The sequence below is a fragment of the Panthera pardus genome, unplaced genomic scaffold (assembly GCF_024362965.1).
Source record: "Panthera pardus isolate Hobbes unplaced genomic scaffold, ASM2436296v1 HiC_scaffold_1, whole genome shotgun sequence".
Lineage (NCBI taxonomy): Eukaryota > Metazoa > Chordata > Mammalia > Carnivora > Felidae > Panthera > Panthera pardus.
This window is the reverse complement of record NW_026526654.1, coordinates 40,265,203-40,287,015: the sequence shown is the minus strand read 5'-3', so window position 1 is coordinate 40,287,015 and position 21,813 is coordinate 40,265,203. Positions and strand designations below refer to the sequence as shown.

General features: G+C 38.0%; 1 protein-coding gene across 1 annotated transcript; it reads right to left on the bottom strand.

Moving 5' to 3' along the window:
* Positions 1-1,369: 1,369 nt before the first annotated feature.
* FBXL3 (F-box and leucine rich repeat protein 3) lies at positions 1,370-18,973 on the bottom strand. The gene is made up of 4 exons (XM_019444142.2): positions 15,239-18,973; positions 13,484-13,606; positions 10,443-10,614; positions 1,370-3,933 (listed from the first exon to the last, which is right to left on the bottom strand). The coding sequence occupies exons 1-4, from the start codon at positions 15,584-15,586 to the stop codon at positions 3,290-3,292; spliced, it is 1,287 nt and encodes a 428-aa protein (XP_019299687.1). The 5' UTR covers positions 15,587-18,973; the 3' UTR covers positions 1,370-3,289.
* Between the last annotated feature and the right edge of the window lie 2,840 nt (positions 18,974-21,813).

The window sequence follows — 21,813 nt, the reverse complement described above, 5'->3', positions numbered from 1 at the left end:
CTATTTTTTTTAAATAACTTGGTATGTTATACAAAGAACAGTGTTCCAAAACTACCACACATCTTTTCCCCTGTTCAGAGTCAAAGGCAAATGGGCTGGCCAAAGTTTGTTTCCAGCATCTGTCTATATACCTTCCATTGTCCAAATAGTTTCCTGTGCTCTCAAACTTTCCTAGCTACATTTTCTTTCCCCTACTTAAAACAAGATAGGCTATTACCCTTATATTCTTTTACTTGACTGATTATTCTAAGGATAAGCTTTTAGTTCACTTTTGGAGTAAAGGGCTTTGTGTCCATTTTATATGCCCTAAGATATGTCCTTATGTTTAAAGTAAAGTTGGGTGTCAGGAAGCAGGTAAGGTTTTTCTGGCTGCTTGATAACTTTAAAACCACAGATAAACTGAAGCTGGAGTCTGCAAAGATTGTTCCCAGCTACGTATGGGGTAGGGGTGACTTACAGCTTCTTACAAGACCTAGGTCACAGGGCACCTGGGTGGCTCAGTTGGTTGGATGTCCGACTTCCGCTCAGGTCATGATCTCACCCTTCATGGGTTCGAGCCCCACTCCGGGCTCTGTGCTGACAGCTCAGAGCCTGGAACCTGCCTCAGATTCTGTGTCTCCCTCTCTTTCTGCCCCTCCCCGCTCGTACTCTGTGCCTCTCCCTCTCTCAAAAATAAATAAAAACGTTAACAAAAAAAAAAAAAAAAAAAAAAGACCTAGTTCAGGCCTAAGCCTTGTTCACATCAACCCCTCCCATCTATCCTAAGCTTTTCCATAAATATAAAAAGTTATTTTTGAATGCAATAAATTGATTAATCTTTAGTCATGCCTTTTTTTTTCCTGATAGTATTGTTAAAATAGCCCAGATTACCAAGAGAAATTGAAGTTAGCTTCTGGAAGCTGTTAATACAGGAAATGAAAATAATTTCAATAGTTTAAGAACTAGTCTGATTGTAGGAATTTATATAAAACATTTCTCTACGAAAAGGATACCTGGGTTCAAAGGACTTTGACTAAGAATTCTATTTCAAAATAATCTGTTTTATAAATTCTTATTCTAAAAACAAAGAGCCTATTCTTTTTAATTTAACCATTTTCTGTATAAAATGTGAAAAATAAATTTACATTTCATGGCCAATTTTTATTTCCTATCACTTTAGTCATCAGAACTTATTTCTAAGAATAGATTTCATTTACCTTATCTTACATCTTTATAACAGTCATCCTACCATAAACTTATTCAAAATTAAACATTGTATTCATCAAATATAAATTTGAAACTAAACCCATAAATCTGTAAGTTTAACTTGTTGGAAAACCAAATATGTATGTTAGTGTCATTTTTAAAAACTATTAATAATACAACAGCATTAGTAACTATCTTTATTCTCAAATTGATAAAAGCATTTAACATATATACTTTACAGTATAAACAAAGTAAGTGCTATGCATTTTGCTTATAAAGTGACTTAAAGTATTTCAAGCATTATATAATTCAATTTGTACAAAAAAGTAAATTCCGAATAAAGCTTTGGTTAGTAGAACTGATTATGCACTGTCAAATCCATTTTCCAAAGTTGTTCAAGGGAAAAAAGGCTTCATCCACTATCACATGTATTTCTTGTACAAAGCTTTTTAACTATTTAGTAAGGGGAAAATATTACAATAATTGCTTTTAATTTCCCAGTTTGGATCAGCCTTTTTTCTTCTCATTTACATGTGGCCGGAACACCATGACTTTTGAAAAGTATAAATTAGGTACAAAATCACCTTTTACTTTTTTCTTAGGAAGGTGATCTATTTAAAAAATAGATTAGATCTGTAAGACTGTTAGCTTCCATTATTACCAAGATGCTTTCTAAAAGTTTCAAGCATTACTGTATTATTCCATTGGGGATAAATCACTTCTAATTTCCCTTAGGAAGGTAATATCTACTAGCACTAGTGCTCAGAATCAAAGCTTATATAATATCTAAAAACAAAAACAACAACAAAAAAAACTAAATGTAGCCCCAAACTTAATATTCTTATAGCAATGTATGTTTTACCATTATTCATATGAAAGTAATAAAAATGCTACCTAACTTAAATAATATAAAATAGCATTGTAACCAAATTAACAATCACAAAACTGCAGACATTTTTCTATTAAAATTTTCCAGTCCACTGAGCAATATTTACTCAAAAATATGATTATGAACTTAAATATATCCTCTTTTAAGTTCACTTGTTTATACTGAACAAGTAGTGCTCCTTTTATGATTTTTGAAAATTCTACTTACGTAACTATTTAATTCCAAAATGGAAAATGAACCATCACTAAAATTCACTGGAGAATATTCTTTCATGGAAATAATTTATAAACATTTTAAAATTCTACCTTTAATTATTTCAATTTGGCTTTTTTAAATAGATAAGCTTTTCATTTCAATTACTGTGTAATACTTCAAACCTAGCTTAAACAAAGATAAACAAAACCAAGGAGAACTGGCAAAGCATTCCTTGCTTTACATAGGATGCCTCAAAGTGTCACATACATAGTAACATATCACAGAAGAGAATTTATATGGTTTAGCAGATTATAGAGCAAACCTGAAAGTTTATACAAAACTAAACACTGCCTCACTTCTGTTCTGTTTATTTTCTTTTAATTTGATCTTGGCTCTGTTTATTATCTGTCTATAATAACCATTGTGTGACACATACCAGTTTTCTAAGAAATCCAATTACTTATACATACCTCTTCAAAGAGCTCTGTAACATATTTGAGAACATTCAACCAATCTCTTTCATTCAATATGATACAGCCTCCATTTTTCTCACAAAATGCTCACTGTCCTGAGCTATATTAAACACCTTATAACAGGTGTATGTATAACTGAAGACCCTAAAATGTCAAGTTTACATTTAAAAAAAAATGCATAGAGAACATAACATTTGGAAAACTTCTTAGTACTCACTTCTCGGATATTATAATATACAGGTGTTGTTTTTTTCAGACTGTAAAATGTTTCATCTTTATAACTGACTTACTTTCAGATCTGAACCACAGTTTAATAAATTTTTCTGAGATTTGACTGCTGTTAGGCTAAAGAAACAGAAGAAGTTTTCTGACCAAAACTGGTCCATGGGTCTTCCGATAAACAATCCTTATATATTCAATGCAGGTATCAAATTTCCATGCCACAAAATAGCAGAATTACATCAGAACTACAGGAAATAAACTCTTATTATAATACAGTATTCTTAACGTAAAGGTGCTATTCATCATGCCCTACATCATTCAGTCTTTACCAAGTGGGCATCATGTCTGGAAACCACACCCTACCAAGATGCTTGGACACCTCCCAATGGATTTGCTCCAGGCTATATTTTTGGTCAGGAATTAATACTTCTTCCATAATGGATAATTGAGACAGGCGGCCACCACACATCTTCACAAACTCAACAAAGGCACTACATGAGACTTCACATTCCCCTAGTCCAATAGCTGACAAATTTTTACAACGTTCTGCAATCCGAATTAACTCTTCATCAAGTGGCCGTAAGCCATTAGCACATACTACTAGTTCAACTAGTCTAGGGCATGTCATTCCCACACGGCCAAGCACATCTTTGCTTACTGATCTCCCAAAGTAAAGATGGGTGGCAGGTATTTCATACCGAAAGAATGGATCAAATTCCTCTTCGTATAAAAAAAAATACATCACTAAGTTCACTTTTGGTGAATGTCTGATGAAAGCATCCCAGCTGCTTTTCTGAATAGTATGGAAGTGTGTCTGTCCAGGATTCTCACTGACTACATCAATACGCAAATGTTCTAATCGAACGTGTTTTTCAGAAGATAAAGCCAGCAGCAATTCATCACTTAACAAGTGGTAATTCAGGGCCAGTTCACGTAAGCCGTGACATTGATCAGCCACACAAAGGATACCTAGGAAGAAATAGTGTCTAATTATTTACAAATTTTTGTACGAGTTCATCACCTGTTCAAAAAATTTAATCAAATGCATGTCTCAAAATTTTACCGTATTTCCCTATCATAAAGCTATACAATTTAAAATTTAGTTATACGGTTGAACTAGCAGAAAGTCACATTTAAAAACCTACTACTAAATCTGTCTATAAGAAAATGAGACTAATTCTAAACCTGATACCATAAAAAGAAATAAAGCTCACTTATAAACTTACAATTATAAATTTGTTTTACAGTTTATTTACTGAGAGAGAGAGAGAGAGAGAGTGCGAGTAGGGGAGGGGCAGAGAGAGAGGGCGAAAGAGAATTCCAAGGAGGCTCCAGATGCCAGTGCTGAGCCCAATGCGGGGCTCGAATCATGAAATCGTATGACCACGACCTGAGCCGAAACCCAGAGTCAGACGCTTAACCAACTGAGCCACCCAGGTGTTCCAACAATTATAAATTATTAATAAATACAGATGACCCTTAAACAACACAGGGGTTAGGGGCACTGACTCCTGTATAGTTGAAAATCTATGTATAACTTTTGACTCCTCACTTAATTACTAATAGCCTAGTGTTAGCCAGATGCCTTACTGATAACATAAACAGTCAATATATATTTACTACATTCTTACAATAAGAATACTACATTCTTACAACAAAGTTAGAGAAAAGAAAATCATAAAAGGAAATATATTTACAGTATAATATTGTATTTACTGAAAAAAATCCACAGGTATATGGACCCACAGTTCAAACCCATGTTGTTCAAGGATTAGCTACATGTACCATAACTAACGTTTACCCCAGTAATGCATGGACAGTGTTATATTTTTTTTAAAAACTGATTACAAACACCAAACCTATAGGTTAAGCAAGAAAAATTACATGATCATCACTACAGAGGCCAAAAGACATTTTTGGAAATTAAAAATTTAATTCTAATTAAAAAGAAAAAAAAGGTAAAGCCACATAAAAGAATCTATGTAACTAAATAAAACATTTGAAAGGTTGTTAAAAAAGATTTCTATCGGGGCGCCTGGGTGGCTCGGTCGGTTAAGCGTCCGATTTCAGCTCAGGTCATGATCTCGCGGTTCGTTGAGTTCAAGCCCCGCATCGGGCTCTGTGCTAACAGCTCAGAGCCTGGAGCCTGTTTCAGATTCTGTGCCTCCTGCTCTCTCTCTGACCCTCCCCTGTTCATGCTCTGTCTCTCTCTGTCTCAAAAATAAATAAACGTTAAAAAAAAAAAAAAAGATTTCTATCAAGTGAGCAAAATTTTTTTAACAGCTTAATAGTGTCTAATAAACTTAACAAATTTCTCAGAAAAAAATACCAAGATACCACTAGATAAATGAGTCAAAGGTAACCAATTCACATTAATGGAAATAGTAATTATAACTAACAAATTCTTAACATATCCAGAAAGCAGTTCCATAAATGGTCCCTATACTTAGCCATGCTATGCTTCAGAACTGCCCAAACCCCTATCAAGCAGATCTTACCAAAGGTCAGCATCTGATTTCTGAAATGGCCTAATACTAAAATTCTACCCCAGACAGCCTATAGTACTTGATAAATGACCCATTCAAACCATTTCTTTCTGGTGTTTAGAAACAAGGATAGGAACAAAACACACATCATATTATCTATTATTTATTGTACAGTATGATATGTCAGGTACTAAATATACTCAAAAATCTAGAAAAATAAATTATTTCTATTTTGAAGTTGATGCAACTAAAGACAAACACAAACTGAGTGACTCTTAAGTTCATGTGCTTAACTACTGCTTGAGAAGTGACAAGACAGAGGCACCAATAAGCCAAAGCTTAAAAGCAGTGGGAGGAGAATATAGGCAACAGAATCAGTAAAGAGGTAAACTGAATCACCAGTGTAAGAGTCACCAAAAGACATCTGTGCTTTACTATTCAGCCACTACAAAGTTTCTGTTCTCTACAAGGTTTCTGTGTACTTTGAAATAAACCTTCATAACCTGAGCACTTCTGTTCTTTGCAATCTTATAAAACTTGATATAAAAAGAAAATAAATACACAGGGAATGGAAACCAAAGATGCAAATAAAAGAAACTGAGATATCATTTAGTAACTATTAAAGCAGTTGTGGCAGGCATAATTCTAAAAGTCCAAGTCCCCCAGATTCTACAACCTAATCCCCAGCACCTGTAATGTGAGGAGATACCACTCCCATGATTATATTATATAGCACAGTTGGCTTTAAAACAAGATTGTCCAGGCAGTTCTAATCTAATCACATGAACCCTTTAAAAGCTGAGTTTTCTTTGGCCAGTTTCAGAAAAGAAGTCAGACTCACAGCTTCCCTGGCTAAGCAGAGAAGCTAGCTAAGCAATGGCTATATCTGTGACCTACAGAGCTGTGACACTACCAAATGAGTGCTGCTTTAACGTGCTAAATTTGTAGTTGTTGGTTATGCAGCAATAGGAAACTTAATTAAACAGTTACTATATAATTCAGCAATTCCACTCCTAGGTATATACCCAAAAGAAATTAAACCATTTATCTACACAAAATCTTACACAGGAATTTTCATAGCAGCATCATTCATAACAGTCAAAAGGTGGAAACAATGCAAATATCCATCAAATGATCAATAGATAAATGTGGTACAATCCATACAATGGAATATTATTTGGCAATAAAAAGAAATAAAACACTGATACATGCTAAAAAGTATATAGAAATTCATTGTCGGTACTATTGTAAATTCACACAACTCATTTAGAAGAAAATACAGCAAAAAGCTGTATATAAAAAAGATCTGGATCCTCTGATCTACTTCTTCCACTTTACCATCTGTCCTATGGAAGAAATTGATAGAAGCAAACTGCTTCGTGCCAAAATGGTTCATTTTTTAAATCACAGCAAAAATGTAGATACTTACATACCAACCTTAAAAGAATTATAAGACAAATGTTGGCTTACCAACAACATAGAACACTAAGTAACTAAATGTTCATTAGTTCAACTAATAATGAGTGTCAAGCACTGGTGCTAAGATGGTAAAGATGCAACATGAACAAGACATCCTTATCATAATAGCAGGCAGCAGAGAATTAAACAAGAATGCTCTGGGTGTCCTAGCAAGGGGATCAGGGAAGATTTCCCAGAACTAACACAGTGAGACATAAAGAATTAGAAGGATCAAGCTAGGGCAAAAGATAGGGGAGAAGGAAAGTGAACTTTATTTCCTGTGTGAACACCCACACATGGAAGAAACACAAGCATTCCAAGAACTGAAGCATTCCAAGCCTTCAGGTCAACATACAGTATGCAAGTAAGGTAACATCTTAAAGGATGAAGCCCCATAGAGAGGCAAGGGCTAGATCATATGGGACCTTGTCAGCCTCAGTAAGGAGTTTGGATCTTATCTAAAGCATAGTGAGAACATTTGAAGAAAACTGGAGAAAAATACCTGATTTATATTTTAGAAAGATTACTCTGTAGCATAGAAATCACATTACAGAAGAATAAGCTGCCAGTTAGGAAATCAGTGTAAGAGGGTACTGCACAAAGATTATAGAGACCTGTACTACAGGAGTAAGAGTGGAGATGAAGAAGGCAGAGTGTCTTAGTTCAAGTTGCTTAACAGAATACCACAAACAGGGTGGCTTAAGCAATAAACATTTACTCTTCACAGTTCTGGAGCCTGGAAGTCCAATCTGAATGGTCAGGTTCTGATGAGGACCACAACTCTTCCTGGCTTGCGGATAGCCACCTTCTTGCTGTAACTTCACATGGTGAAAAAGAGATCATCTCTCTCCTGCCTCTTCTTATAAGGGCACTAATGCCATTTATGAGACCTCCACCCTCATGACCTAACTATCTCCCAACCGAACTCCAAATACTACCACACTGCAGCTTAGAGCTTTAGCAATATGAATAGAAGGGGATCAGAATAAATCATCAGTCCACAGTGTAGACTCAAGGCCTATTTCAATGGAATCACCAGACCTTGGAGACTGAAAGGATGTAGAAAAGGAAGGGTAGGAAGAATCAAGGATGTCTGTCAGGTCCCTGACAACCAGATGGATGGAGCCATTTACTGAGATAGCACAAAGGAAAAAGCAAGAGATTTAGACAGGGGGAGAAGAAAGTTCATTCATCTGAAGCACCAGTGAGACATTCTAGAGGAACTGGGCCACTGGCAGCTCAACACATAGCTCTGGAGTTCCAGAGACACTGTAAGTGGGAAGTATTAACATACAGAATGTAACTGACACAACAGATGATGACGACAGCCCAGAGTTTACATAGTAAAACAAAAAAGGACTCAGCACAGAACACAGTGAAACACCAAAATTTAAGGAATGAAAAGAGAAATCACCAAAAGAAATGGTAGGAACAATCACAGAAGAAGGAAAACGACATAATATGGTATCAGAGTCAATAGTCACTAGCGTTGAATGGTGCCTAAACATCAAGCAGTAGACAATTATAAGGACTATATAAAATAGGAAAAAAGTTTGATAAAATATTCAGTGACTAAAGAAAAGAAAAAAAACCCTTGATTTCAACTTAGAAAAAGAAATAGTTTTGCATAGTCCCAATATGCAAAATATGGATAGAAAGTAAATATGCAAATATATTAAATTTTAAATTATAATCGTCTAAGGTTATACTCTTAAATTTAAAAGTATTTCAGGTGCTCTCTTTCATTTCCCTTCCCTTCCTGAACAACTTGCCCAAAAGCCATGAGGGAAGACCAAGCAAGTTTATACTACCCTATCAGAATTGATGTGTATATTTAATAAAAGTAAATGAACATGAGATGTACCAGGATAAAAAGAATAATGAACTCATAGTCTCACTGAGAACCCAGAGACCCAAAAGCTCTCATATAGTGTGGGAAGTGCTGAAGTTACATTCAGAGTGCTATGGAAACAACACATGGTGGTTCCAAACCAGAGAGGAGAAAATAAGAACAAAACCAGATCATCTGAGTTGAATTCTGAAGGCTGGCCTGGACTTGGCTAGATGAAGAAGTGGGAAGAAAAAACATATTCCACAAGGTACAGTGTACTAACCACACACACACAGGTACAAAGAACCTTAGTTATTATAGGACTCAAGTAAAAGCTACACATGAATGAGTAGCAAACAAGATTAAAGAGACAGGTGGAGGTGAGGATACGAAGGACCCTGTACAGTATGAAGCTACAAGGTATGGACCTCACTCCCATAGCAACCCGTACAGTAGATAGAAAATGTGACCAAGGTCATGTAAGAAGTAACTGCCAAAAGTCCATTCTTCTTAAGTTCCAGACTGTTTAGATTATCACCTTCAGTAAAAATCTCGAAGTGGCAGAAGCAGCTAGGGAAATACTGCAATAGACCAGCCATTCCTGTCACCAAGACCCTCCCTGTAGGAGACAGAGAACACTAAGAAATCTCCATCCAAGAAGAAATCACTTTCTTGGGGGAAGGCCGGGCTTTAGTCATGGCAAGAAGGTAGGAAGTATTTTGTAAAGATATCAAGGATTTAACACTGTCTTTTAAAAACAGGTTTCCCAAGTAACACAGCCAAAAGACTGGGAGGGATGTCAACAGTGGGAGGATGTGTCAGAAGTGAAGCATCAGAAAGTAATAATACCAAGTGTGAGTTTATACTTATTTTATTTTTTTATTATTTTTTAATTTTTTTTTTTAACGTTTATTTATTTTTGAGACAGAGACAGAGCATGAACGGGGGAGGGGCAGAGAGAGAGGGAGACACAGAATCGGAAGCAGGCTCCAGGCTCTGAGCTGTCAGCTCAGAGCCCGACGCAGGGCTCGAACTCACGGACCGTGAGATCGTGACCTGAGCTGAAGTCGGACGCTTAACCGACTGAGCCACCCAGGCGCCCCAATATACTTATTTTATAATACAAACTATTTGGAATTTAAATAATCTGAAACTGAATAATGCAGTAATGCTTAGAAAATTCTATATAAGAAAAGTTGGAAAGAGATTTCACAATGCTATTCCCCATTTGATGGGTTCTTGGCTCCAAGATTCAAGTTAGGAAAAGGGTTATCTTGCAAAATGTTAAGGTGGCAACTTCAGCACAACTCTCCTCCCTCTACATAGTGAGAAGAAAAGCAATTATGAGATTGCTCTGATTCAAAACCTACCCTGCTGGCTCAACTACAATTAAAGAAAGTTCTATATTATCTAAAGGGCACCTCAGGCAAATCTAATACTGTCCCTTTTTTTTTTTTAATCCATATTCTAACACAGTTTGGACACAAGCTGACAAGTAAGAGTAAAAAATAAGTTGAAAATAAGTGTCTAGGCTAGGAATGCTACAGAAATTTATGTTACTGTATCATGACATTAAAAATGTTTATGCAAAAGGGATGAAATAATCATATTAACCCACCCTCAAGGTTAATGATCAGTTTTTAATTCGATAAATACATCAGTCCATTTTAGTAAAATGTTACCTGGCAAAAAACACAACATACCTGCTGGAGAGACATGAGGACAGCTGCTCATTTTCAGCAGCTTGAGTGTATCGCTGTTGTTGGCCACTAGTACTTTGAGGGATGGATCATCTACTGGGGTATCATCTATCTTAAGCGATGACAAGGATTTGGAATTTACAAACACTACTGTCAGTGCAGAAATAAAGTGAGACTAAAAAGCAAAAAAATGGAAACAGTTTCAACTTTCAGACATGAGAATTGAGGGGGTGTTCACATAAGACATATAGTTCACATATAGTTCATCTGAATCCTAATGATGTATCCCATAACTGTTTTAGGGGTAGCATCCTTTCACTCTGTTGTTGGGGGTATGGTAAAAAAGGGAGGTGACTATTTGCTATCTTTGAGAAAAGTCTTTTTACCTGTAGCAAAATGAGATTTCAAGCCTCTAAATCACAATAATCACTGGTAAGTAAAAAGTAAAAAGATGAATTACAGAATCGGGGATGAGAATACCTCCAGTGTTTTGTAACACTGAACTGCATTCTTTTTTGGTCTGATAGTTAACCATTAAAATAGTAATAAAATTACTAGCATAATCATTAGAAATTAGAATATCAACTCAGGCTCACTTGAAACAAAAAAGCTCACAGAAAATTTGATTCTAAAATAAGCAAAATCATACCTAATAAAATTCCAAGTTTAAAACTCCTTTAAATATGTTAAATTATCTACAATATTTTCAAGCCATTCATTTTAATGTATTTTTCCACAAATATACCAATTATTATTCCATTTATTATATACATGTAATTATCTTTTGGACACAGAATCTGACCTCAAGGAACCACTGTAGGGCAACAGGAATTAAAGCATGGTCAGAGTATGTAACGTGGAATCAGCTAAAACCAATGGACGAAGGATCCAGGAGTAGGAAAGAGAGGTCAACATATGCTCTGACACCTTCCTCTACATAACCAATCTCACCCTCCACTTACCTTTATAAATTCACTACAGCAATGAAAAGGAATGAGGGCAAGCTAACAGCCAAGAAAGTACAAAGAAACACCATTTGCATGATCACATTCACTAACTTAATTTTCCTCTACAATTAAATAACTGGTTAACTACTTAAATTTTGATTAGGTAACTTTTTGCCTATTTAAATGTTAACTCTTTCTAATATTTTCACCTCAAACTCAGTTATACCTTGTACAGTCCCATTTCATTAGTATACTCATGACTGCATCCTCATGACTGCATCCCTGCCTTCTTTTTTCCATTTCCCTCAGATTTATCTGAGGTCAAATATACTTCTTTCATGTTTTCTACAGTTCTTCCAGGACTTCCAAGTTACAGTAACACCCTACTTCAATCTTCTACAAGAGCCAAAATGGGGGGGGGGGGGGGCGAGGTGAAGAACAACATAAACATCTTAGGCCCATTTAATAAGGAAGGAAGCCATCCCAGATGCATCATAGTTCCCAAAGACAAAACTACTTCATGTAACTACAGTACTAGTACTAGATCTGTATAATGGTAATCTTGAGTAACAAGAAAAAAAGGAAATTAAATTTGTTCAGCATATCTTTTCATGTGGTATGTTTTACATATACCATATCTATTTGTTTTTTTAACTATGGTATGTACACAGAAAATCAATTCAAAATATATCATTTCCCATATGAAGCTTGAACAAGGTGGTACTATACCATGTAAGTCAGTGCTCTGACTTAGTAAGAATCTCCTGGATGTCTCATAGGAAGGGGAAATTTGAAACAGGGAATGTAACCCAAAATTTCCAAGTTTCTTAGATGATTTTTATGCACATTAAGTTCAAGAACCTCAGTGCTGACTCATGTACTTAGAATCTTAAAATGCTGAACAGAATCTCTTACCTATTTCCCTTATTTTATAGGAGGAAAACATTTTAACTCAAATGTATGTATTTAAAGAACCTTTTTAAACACCAATTAAGACTTTGAAATCAACTGGTGATACATTTGTTACAAATATTCCATTCCATAACTACCTGAGTTATAATACACACTCAATTTAGTACTATTTCTTCCTGAATCATTCTAGTAAATTAAACTGTTAGATATGTAAAGGGGTATCTATATCTTAGTTTGCAGTGTACTCTGAAAAAAACCTTTCAAATTACTGTTGCATGCTAACCTACCCAATATTAGTTAACATACTCAGGAGGCCTTTATCAGCTGCCTTCTAAAAATGCACTTATTTTTTTTCTATTTTAAGAGTCTAGTTATTAGAGACACTATCTTACTATACGCAGGATCATGTTAGAACATATATATGAACATAAATAGTTCACTGTTCACCAAAAAAAAAAGCTTTCTTTAAATAAAATCTGTAAAGGGGTGCCTGGGTGGCTGAGTCGGTTAAGTGGCCGACTTCGGCTCAGGTCATGATTTCACGGTCCGTGAGTTTGAGCCCCGCATTGGGCTCTGTGCTGACAGCTCAGAGCCTGGAGCCTGTTTCAGATTCTGTGTCTCCCTCTCTCTGACCCTCCCCCGTTCATGCTCTGTCTCTCTCTGTCTCAAAAATATATTAAAAAAAAAAAAAAAAGTTAAAATAAATAAATAAATAAAATCTGTAAAGTAATCCAAGTACACTAAATTTGCTCAGGAATAAATCTATACACAATTACCAGAAGATTTTATAAATAAGCTATACCTGTTCTCACTACTGGCACTGTCTACTTTTCTTTGATTGTAATTTCACAAATCTGCTCTGAAAGTCCAAAAAGGAGCTGCTATATGTCTTTTTCCTAATTTGCTTCTCAGTTTTAGTCACTTTTAGTACATCTCTTTGCTGAATCCTCTGCAAATTCACTCACTCTTTAACTTTTCCCATCAAGAAGCACAAGGTGATCAGAAAAAGGAAAAGCTTTATTAAAACACCTATTGCCTGACATTCTAAATAAATAGTAACTAGTTTTCCATTATGTATACTATTTTTCTTATACTCCCATGGTCACTACAAGAAATGACCACTACAAGGGCAGGGCTTCTATCGGATTTCTCAGTAACTGCCAACAACATAAAACCAGCAAATACCTTTGGTAAATCCATAAAGCTTGGCCGAGCCGTTGAAATAAGTCCAAGTGTTTTTAATGAGCAATTTACCAGTTGCGATAATATATCACAAGCTGCTTCAGCTGATTCTTTGCTGCTGTCCACCTTAGAAAAGAACACACCATTTACCTATGCATATATTTACATTTCTCTGTGTAACCTTAATTTTACAGAAGAAACAGTTATTAGTTTATTACATTACAAATAATCTCCATCTAAGAAGGAATGATATGAGAGCAGACAAGACTAGTTTTGGCAAAGAACTTGAATTAAGAACCACTGCTTTATCTAGGTTTAATGTGACCTGTTAAATAAATGCTAGCTATGGGTAATCAGGTATTCATGTGTTACTTTTCAAAAATTATCAGGTAGGTTAAAGATTTAGTAAACATGCCTACATTCCATTATTCATCCCCAAAACAAAATACTATAAGCCTCTGTACTCCTATAAACCACTGTGATTCCTTAAACTACTCTAGACATCTCAAAAAGCCACCCCACTTCAGTTATCTCATCACTGCATGAATTCCAGTATGTCCCTTCTGGCAATGAAAAGAAACAAACGGTTCTCTTTGGCATTCTTCCACGTCCTTTTTTCTATTTCTCTCTAAAATATATTCATCTAAACCTTTTACATAAAATTTCTTAGGGATGCCTGGGTGGCTCAGTCGATTAAGCATCCGACTTCAGCTCAGGTCATGGGGTTTGTGAGTTCGAGCCCATGCTGGGCTCTGTGCTGACAGCTTGGAGCCTGGAGCCTGCTTCAGATTCTGTGTCTCCCTCTCTCTCTGCCCCTCCCCCGCTCATGCTCACTCACTCTCTCTCAATAACAAACATTAAAAACATTTTTTTATCTCCTTTTTCTTTGAAAACCCCATATCATAAAGCCATCAATAAGCAGAATTCAGTCTCTATTAAACAGTAATAGCAATTAAGTTTTAGTCAATCATAATCTCCATTTTTTTTTTTTTTTTTTTTTTTAAAGAGAGTGAGCATGAGCAGGGGAGATGGGCAGAGGGAGAGAGAGAATCTTAAGCAGGCTCCACACTGAGCATGGAGCCCAATGCGGACTTGATCCCACAACCCTGGGATTATGACCTGAACAAAATCAAGAGTCAGATGCTCAAATGACCGAGCCACCCAGGCACCCCTTCACGTTTTTTATTTATTTTACTGTATATTTTTTCTTCAAACTTATTCAAAATAATTCAATGTGACTGACAGCTTTAGTAAATGATTTATGCTTATTTAGTAGCTGCTTCTGTTCTTTTAATAAATTATGAATAATTATGATAAAAATAAAAAAATAACTTTAAAATTATGATAAAAGTAACAGCTGGAATTAGTTCTGCAGCTTCTAAATGATTTAAAAAGTATTTTTTTTAATGTTTATTTATTTTTGAGAGACAGAGACAGACTGGGAGCAGGAGAGGGGCAGAGAGAGAAGGAGACACAGAATCCGAAGCAGGCTCCAGGCTCTGAGCTGTCAGCACAGAGCCCAACGCGAGGCTCGAACTCAAAAACAGCGAGATCATGACCTGAGCCGAAGTCGGATGCTTAACCGAATGAGCCACCCAGGTGCCCCTCTGCAGCCTCTAATGTATATAATAATTCTAAATCATTAAGAACTTTCTCTAAAAAGGCAATATTTTAAAAACATGAGAACATATTTTCGCTTAGGATAAAAAAGGCCACTGAATATACTTTATTTTTTAAAAGAAGGATTTAAAGTATTACCTTGAAGCTGACATATTGCAGATGGTTTGAATGTCTTTTAATAATCTGTTTGATCAGCTCTGGGTGTGTAGCTTTCAAGTAAGATGTAGCTGGCTGATTCAGTTCAAATTCAAAACATCTCCACAAATCAGGCATGTGAAATACCTGGTTCCAGTTGCGGCAAACTTGTGAAGCATGAGCCCGGTCAAGAAGAGGCAAATACTTAAATACTTGGAGAATAATGTCCTGAAGGAGATTACCCCAATCACAAGTCTGAGATTGCTCATTTGTAGTCCTCAGTTTCTTAGATTTCTCTGCAGTACCTTCTTCTAATAAATTATGGTCACTATCTCTTCCTCCTCGTTTCATCCTATTCAGAAAAATGCATCATTTTTTTCATACTTAACCTTTGAATAGCAATAAATGCAACATTCGTTTTGCCACTGAGATACATATATGTATGTTTATAAAAGCAAACACAAACATGAGGAACTGGACCAGTAATTCAAGAATATCAAAACAAAATATAATGAAAAGTGCCAGTGGAGACCAACTGTTGTTTTACAAATTCTATACAGGTATTTTTAAACATTTGTGTTTATACTGTACTACTGGCAGGGGGAGGGAGAGATATCATGATTTTGAAACTAAACCAAAAATTATAGTCAACTAAAAGCAATATTAAAAAAAAAAAAAACCCTACAGTGACACCTGCTAAAGCTGTCTTAAAAGTCATCTAAGGATACCTGCTATATTTGAGTTCTTGAATCCAAGGAACCACAGTCCCAGGAATCTCTAGAGAAGATACGAATTAAGTAGCCAATAGATCTCTCCACGTTGAATAGTCTGTAATATGTTACTGCCAGACACAATCTCTACTTAAGATAAGCAAACCCATCCCTACTATGCATGGTTTGGTCTGAAATGTGGTTTCTTCTTCCAACACATCTCTTAGTATGGCAATGTTTACCCTAAGTTGTATATCCGAATGATAGGTATATGTTTATTCTGTGTATTTGTATGATCTTCATTGCATTTGTTTCTCTGAAACAGTCTTATTGCAAAATAGTAGTATGGTTAAAAGAATGGGCTCTGGAATCAAGCTCCCTGGGTTTGAATTGTGGCTCTACCTCTCCCTGGTTATGTGGCCTTGAACAAATTATTTGGCCTTCCTGTGCTTCACTTTGTAAAGTGGGGATAATAACACACAGGATTCTTGTGAGGAATTAAACAGTAGTAGGGCTTAAAAAGAGACAGAGGATGTTGAACTCAAATACAGGAAAGTAGTCCAGTATTAAAGACTTTAAAGTGTATGACAAAGAAATGAAACGTGTGAGAAAATACAAGAACACATGGTTATATGTGAGAAACACACACTGGTACTGGATTCACCACACTAAGGTAGTAACTAACCATAATTAAGTGGGATTATACTGTACCATATTATATAAATACAGTAGTAGGATAATAGTGGTGGCATTACAAGTGAATTTTTTTTTTTTTTTTTTTTTTTTTTGCCGGAGAGAGCACAAGCAGGGGAAGGGCAGAGAGAGATGGAGAGAAAATCCCAAGCAGGTTCCACGCTGTCAGCACGGAGCCCAATGTAGGGCTCCAACTCACCAAACCGTTGAGATCGTGACCTGAGCTGAAATCAAGAGTTGGACACTTAACCACCAAGCCACCCAGGTGCCCCTATCTATCTCATACACATTCCTTTTAACGTCAATGAATTACACTGTAATCAGACAAACAGGTCTTGTTTTGATTTGTTATCTGGAAAAGTAAGTATTGCAAACTAAGGGGGGTAATTGCAGACTACTCACTAGTAGCCCTTTGGTTTAGAGCCTGCGACACTTACACCTACAGAGTAGTTCTGGCAGAGTGGTAGTTTGGATTTGGAGTCATAGCTTTTGAAAAGGATGGCTTGTGGCTCCAACTCCCTTCTTCTGGCATATCTGTGTATAAGAATTTGATTCCTGTGTGGGATGAAGGATGTGTATGTGTATGACTCTTAACCAAATAGATCTCTGTGGGATCTCTTTACCCAATAGCTAGTAAAACTTGTGAAAGGGGACTGGGGGCTGGAAGGAAACAAAACGGCAAAGCCTCCTGCCCTTCTTGCCGTTAAAACCTGCCCAGGAGATCTCAGCATGTGTGCAATGACTTCCTCATTGATCCTACTTCCAAATCTGTGAGTTGGATGATGTAAATGAAGTGAAGTAAATGATGTATATTCTACTGAGCAAGGAGAGAAGAAAGGAGAAAACAGAATGACAAAGGTGATGGCAAGAGGGTAGTTTTATGGAACATTAAAACTTACTTGTGAATCTGAGAATACGTTTTGTAATGTGTTTAGTGAAAAGGTAGTATAATCCACAATATAACCTTTAATATAAAAAAAATCTCTTCTAGTAATAATGTCCCACTAGAGGTTGAGGTAACAGTGTCATTATGACCCATTTTTCTGCTTTACCTTATCCTGAAGGCTTAATTTTAGCATAGAAAATATGGGTCAAAGAACAAAGAACAAAATCATAATGTGGCTTATAATTTCTCTGACTACCTGAAACATAATTTTGAAATACAGAGATTCAAAAAAGAATGAAACTGTCTTTATAATTTCTTTTCCTTAGTAGAGCACCCAAACCAGACCTCTTCAAGGCTCCAGCAGTTCAATTTCAAATTGCAACTTTTCTAGGCCCCAAATAATTGATGCAACTTAGGTCACTACAGCATTTGGTGAGGGACTGATATTATGAAGCACCAAAAGGAAAAACAAACAAACCATTAATGAGGAAAAACTAGAGTAGTTGAGCAGCACAGGGAGTTACTGAACTAATCTTAATATTTCCATACCCTCGGAAAGTAGTAGTAAATTTGTTCATCAGAGAAAGAGTGGAGAATACTTCAGCTGTGTGTCCATCACTGTATTAAACACTTTTAGTAAACTGTACATTTAGTAAAATGTAGCACTTTTAAAAGCCCATTTGTACACAGCTCTAAAAAAGCTTGTTTTGGCATCACATTTCCTTTCCATTTGCCTAATATCAAAATTAACTTGCATTCTTCGGCTGGAATACAAGGAAAAAAAAAAAAACAGTGGGACGAGATTAACTCTCAGAACTAGATGGTACGAAGAGTGTGGTGGCGAAAATATGTCTAGGTGTCATTTGTAGATAACTCGGAGTTGATGGCATTTTTATAAATATTTCAAAAGAAGAGGGCAAAAAGACTCTATTTAAAAGATCTGGCTCACTGAATGAATTGGACATCATCAGCAACAAAATAATAGTAATCTAACCTCTTAGCTTGGAGACGCAGGTCAATCACTGAATAGGCTGCTTCCTGATCCCCGTGGCCAGCCCCACCTGAACCCGCTGCCCACGCCTAAGGCAGGCGCCAAGCGGCTCCTCCTCACAAGCGGCCAAGTTTTCCACTGGGCTCCGGGACCGGGACGTCCCCTCCTCCCGCGCCACCTCCACGGATTGGCTCTCCCTGACGTTTCTCACGCGCTCTACCCTGAGCAGTGTTTTGACATCTTTAACGCCCCTCGTTTTTTCAAGCTACACGCACGGGCACAGCCCACGCCGGGAAGAGCCTGGCAGAGCGCGAGCTCTAAGGTGCCTGTCGCCAACCCTGCCAAGGGTAATAAAACCGGGCGACAGCAGCCGCGAGCCCGCATTCACACCACGCCTTGTTGACATGTTTTGAAGCAGGCATCGCGGGGAAACGCCCCCAAGCAGGCTCTAAGGTCTGGGCGCCGCGCCCGGGACCCCGCGCCCCCGATCCGCCCTGCCGCCCACGAAGGTCGGCGGACCCACCCCAGCCCCGCAGTCACAGCGGGGCTCCGGCCCTGCCCCTCCGCCGTTACCTGCTTGCCGGGGGCGGCTTCCCCCAAGCACCACCCCGGGCTCCGAGGACGGCGGCGGCTGGTCCCGCGGCTCTCACATGAGGCCCCCAGGGAGCCCCGCTTCGCGCTCCCGCCGCCGCGACCCCCCACGCTCAGCCCGCATCCGAGGCGCTGGTCCCGCGGCGGACGCCAACGCGGCTCCACCTTTGCGGTTCTGGCTGCCCCAGGAGAAGCCTCCTTTCTCAGTCCCACGCAACCCGCGTTCTCCTTCCGGGACCCCTCGTAGCTGCGAAAGCCTCCTTCGGCGAGCCGCGGCCACCGCGAAGGGCCCCGCCGCCTCGGCCCACACAGCGACTCCAAAATGGCGCCTGGAGCTCGCGGCCGCGCGCTTTCCCCGGCGCGTCTCCGCCCGTGGGGGCGAGCGCGTGTCCGCCGGGGCGGGCCCGCGGGCGTGGGTCGCGCCCGCCGAGAGCGCGCGCCGCCGGTGCAGATGGGGGCCTCCGCCTCTAGGTTCCAGGAGAGTGGGCAGCTTTCCTCCCTGCGACGCTACTGCTACCCTTAGGGGATTTTTTTCCTTTTGAAGCCAGTGTGGGAGGGCTGGAGCTAGCTAGATGGCCAAGAGACTATCTGCTGTTGAAACTGGAAAGTTTAGGGAGGTGGAGCAGGAAAGGAAAAAGGAGGGAGTGTCTCTGAGCCTGCTGCATCCAGCAGCTGGTTCTCCGAGGCAGAAAGACAAACTGTAGCTGCTGACCGCTGACATACCTCTGCACCGCGAGGCTCGACCTGGAATGGCCACGACAGCACCGCGGAACTCAAGGGGTTAAAATACAGGCTCTAAAAATTTATACACAGCATATGTACATAAGGTGTTCTTAAAAACTGCGAGGAATTATCGCAGAATGGTGGCAGTGTTAACACTGGGATTGCAAATGATTTTTATATTTAAAATATTTGTATTTTCTAATTTTTTAAAACAATTTTTATCATCGTTATTACTTTTTAAAAACCACTTATAAAGGAGATAGACTCCTGGGACGCCTGGGTGGCTCAGTTGGTTAAGTGTCCATCTTGACTTTGCACAGGTCATGATCTCGTTCATGAGTTTCAGCCCTATATGGGGCTCTTCCCTGACAGCATGGAGCCTGCTAGGGATTCTCTCTCTTCCTCTCTCTTTCTTCCCCTTCCCTGCTCATGCTTGTTTGCTCGCTCGCTCTCGCTCTCTCTCAAAATAAATAAACTTAAAAAGAAAAAAGTAGATAGACTCCTGAAGTTTGTAAAGCTTTCTGAAACATAATAAGGAAAGCATAAAGGACTAAATGGCTATTTGAAAAATAACCCACAGGTGAAGCCTTTTATCAATCCAGGCATTTTTGTGTGTAAGTGCTACCAACTTAGCTTGTTTTAACAGTTTGGATTTGGGATGCTGGGTTTTCTTAAAGTGAGAAATGTCCTTACATACAAAATCATAACTTGAATCATGTGTCATTCCTCCTTCCTCCCTCAAAAATAAAAAGAAAGTAATTTTTCACCCAGAGAGGTCTTGTCAATGATCTGACCCATATGTAAGAGACTGGAAAGCAGTGATGCCCAGAGACCGTTCTACTCTTCCATTGCAAAAATCGAGCTAGGAAGCCATGTGTAAAATTACATTAAGATTCAGTGTGGGAAAATAGGGGTGTTTTTTGTTAAGGGCCTGGTATCTGATCAACAGATCAAGCTGAACAAAGTCTCTAGCAACATAATAACGTGGATGTACCTGAACTGCAACATTTTTTAGGTCCCCCTCAGTGACTAAATGATGAAGAGTAGTAATAGGAAGTTATTAAAACTCTCACACTCCCAGTTGTAGTCCCTTTTAAAATCCTCTTCCTAGTCTATTCTCTCCCTAAAGAAGGGGAGGATCTTGACACATTTTATGTATTGAATGTTCCCTCTCCCTCCCTATTACTGTGTTTTAATGATTTGATTTGACCTTTTTGCAACTTGTGTTTTTTTTTAAATTTTTTTTAACGTTTATTTATTTTTGAGACAGAGAGAGACAGAGCATTAAAGGGGGAGGGTCAGAGAGAGAGAGGGGGAGACACAGAATCTGAAACAGGCTCCAGGCTCTGAGCTGTCAGCACAGAGCCCGACGCAGGGCTTGAACTCACGAACCTCGAGCTCATGACCTGAGCCGAAGTCAGACGCTTAACCGACTGAGCCACCCAGGCGCCCCACAAATTGTGTTTTAAAACTTGTGTTTATTTTTAAATCAGTCAATACTTATTTACATTTATTAGTTGTATTAGTCAAGATCAATGCCATTTTAGGGGAAGGAAGAAGAAGGTATATGTGGGATAGTTTGGTCCAGCACAGAAGAATGTTTTATTGCTAATCCTGTTTAGCATTGCCAATATATGTGATAATAAAAGGCATACCAATATTTAGTCAGCATTATTATTGCTTTTAAATTCTCTACAGACAATGTACCCCCTCTACCAGGGACGGGCTATTCCCACTACCTTCATGAGGAAATAGACATAATAAAATACTTTTGGAAGCAATAGAAATTGGAAATATACAATTTTTGCATGAATAAATGAGATCATCATGGAAAAAATTGACATTTAAAATTTTTATTAGGTGCCTACAGTATTATTTTCATGTGTGAATGAGGATAATAGAGACCATTTTTATCAGCATTTGACCTTGTATTTTTTTCTATTGCTAAAGATGCTATAATTCTGACATATCACAGTCATGTTAT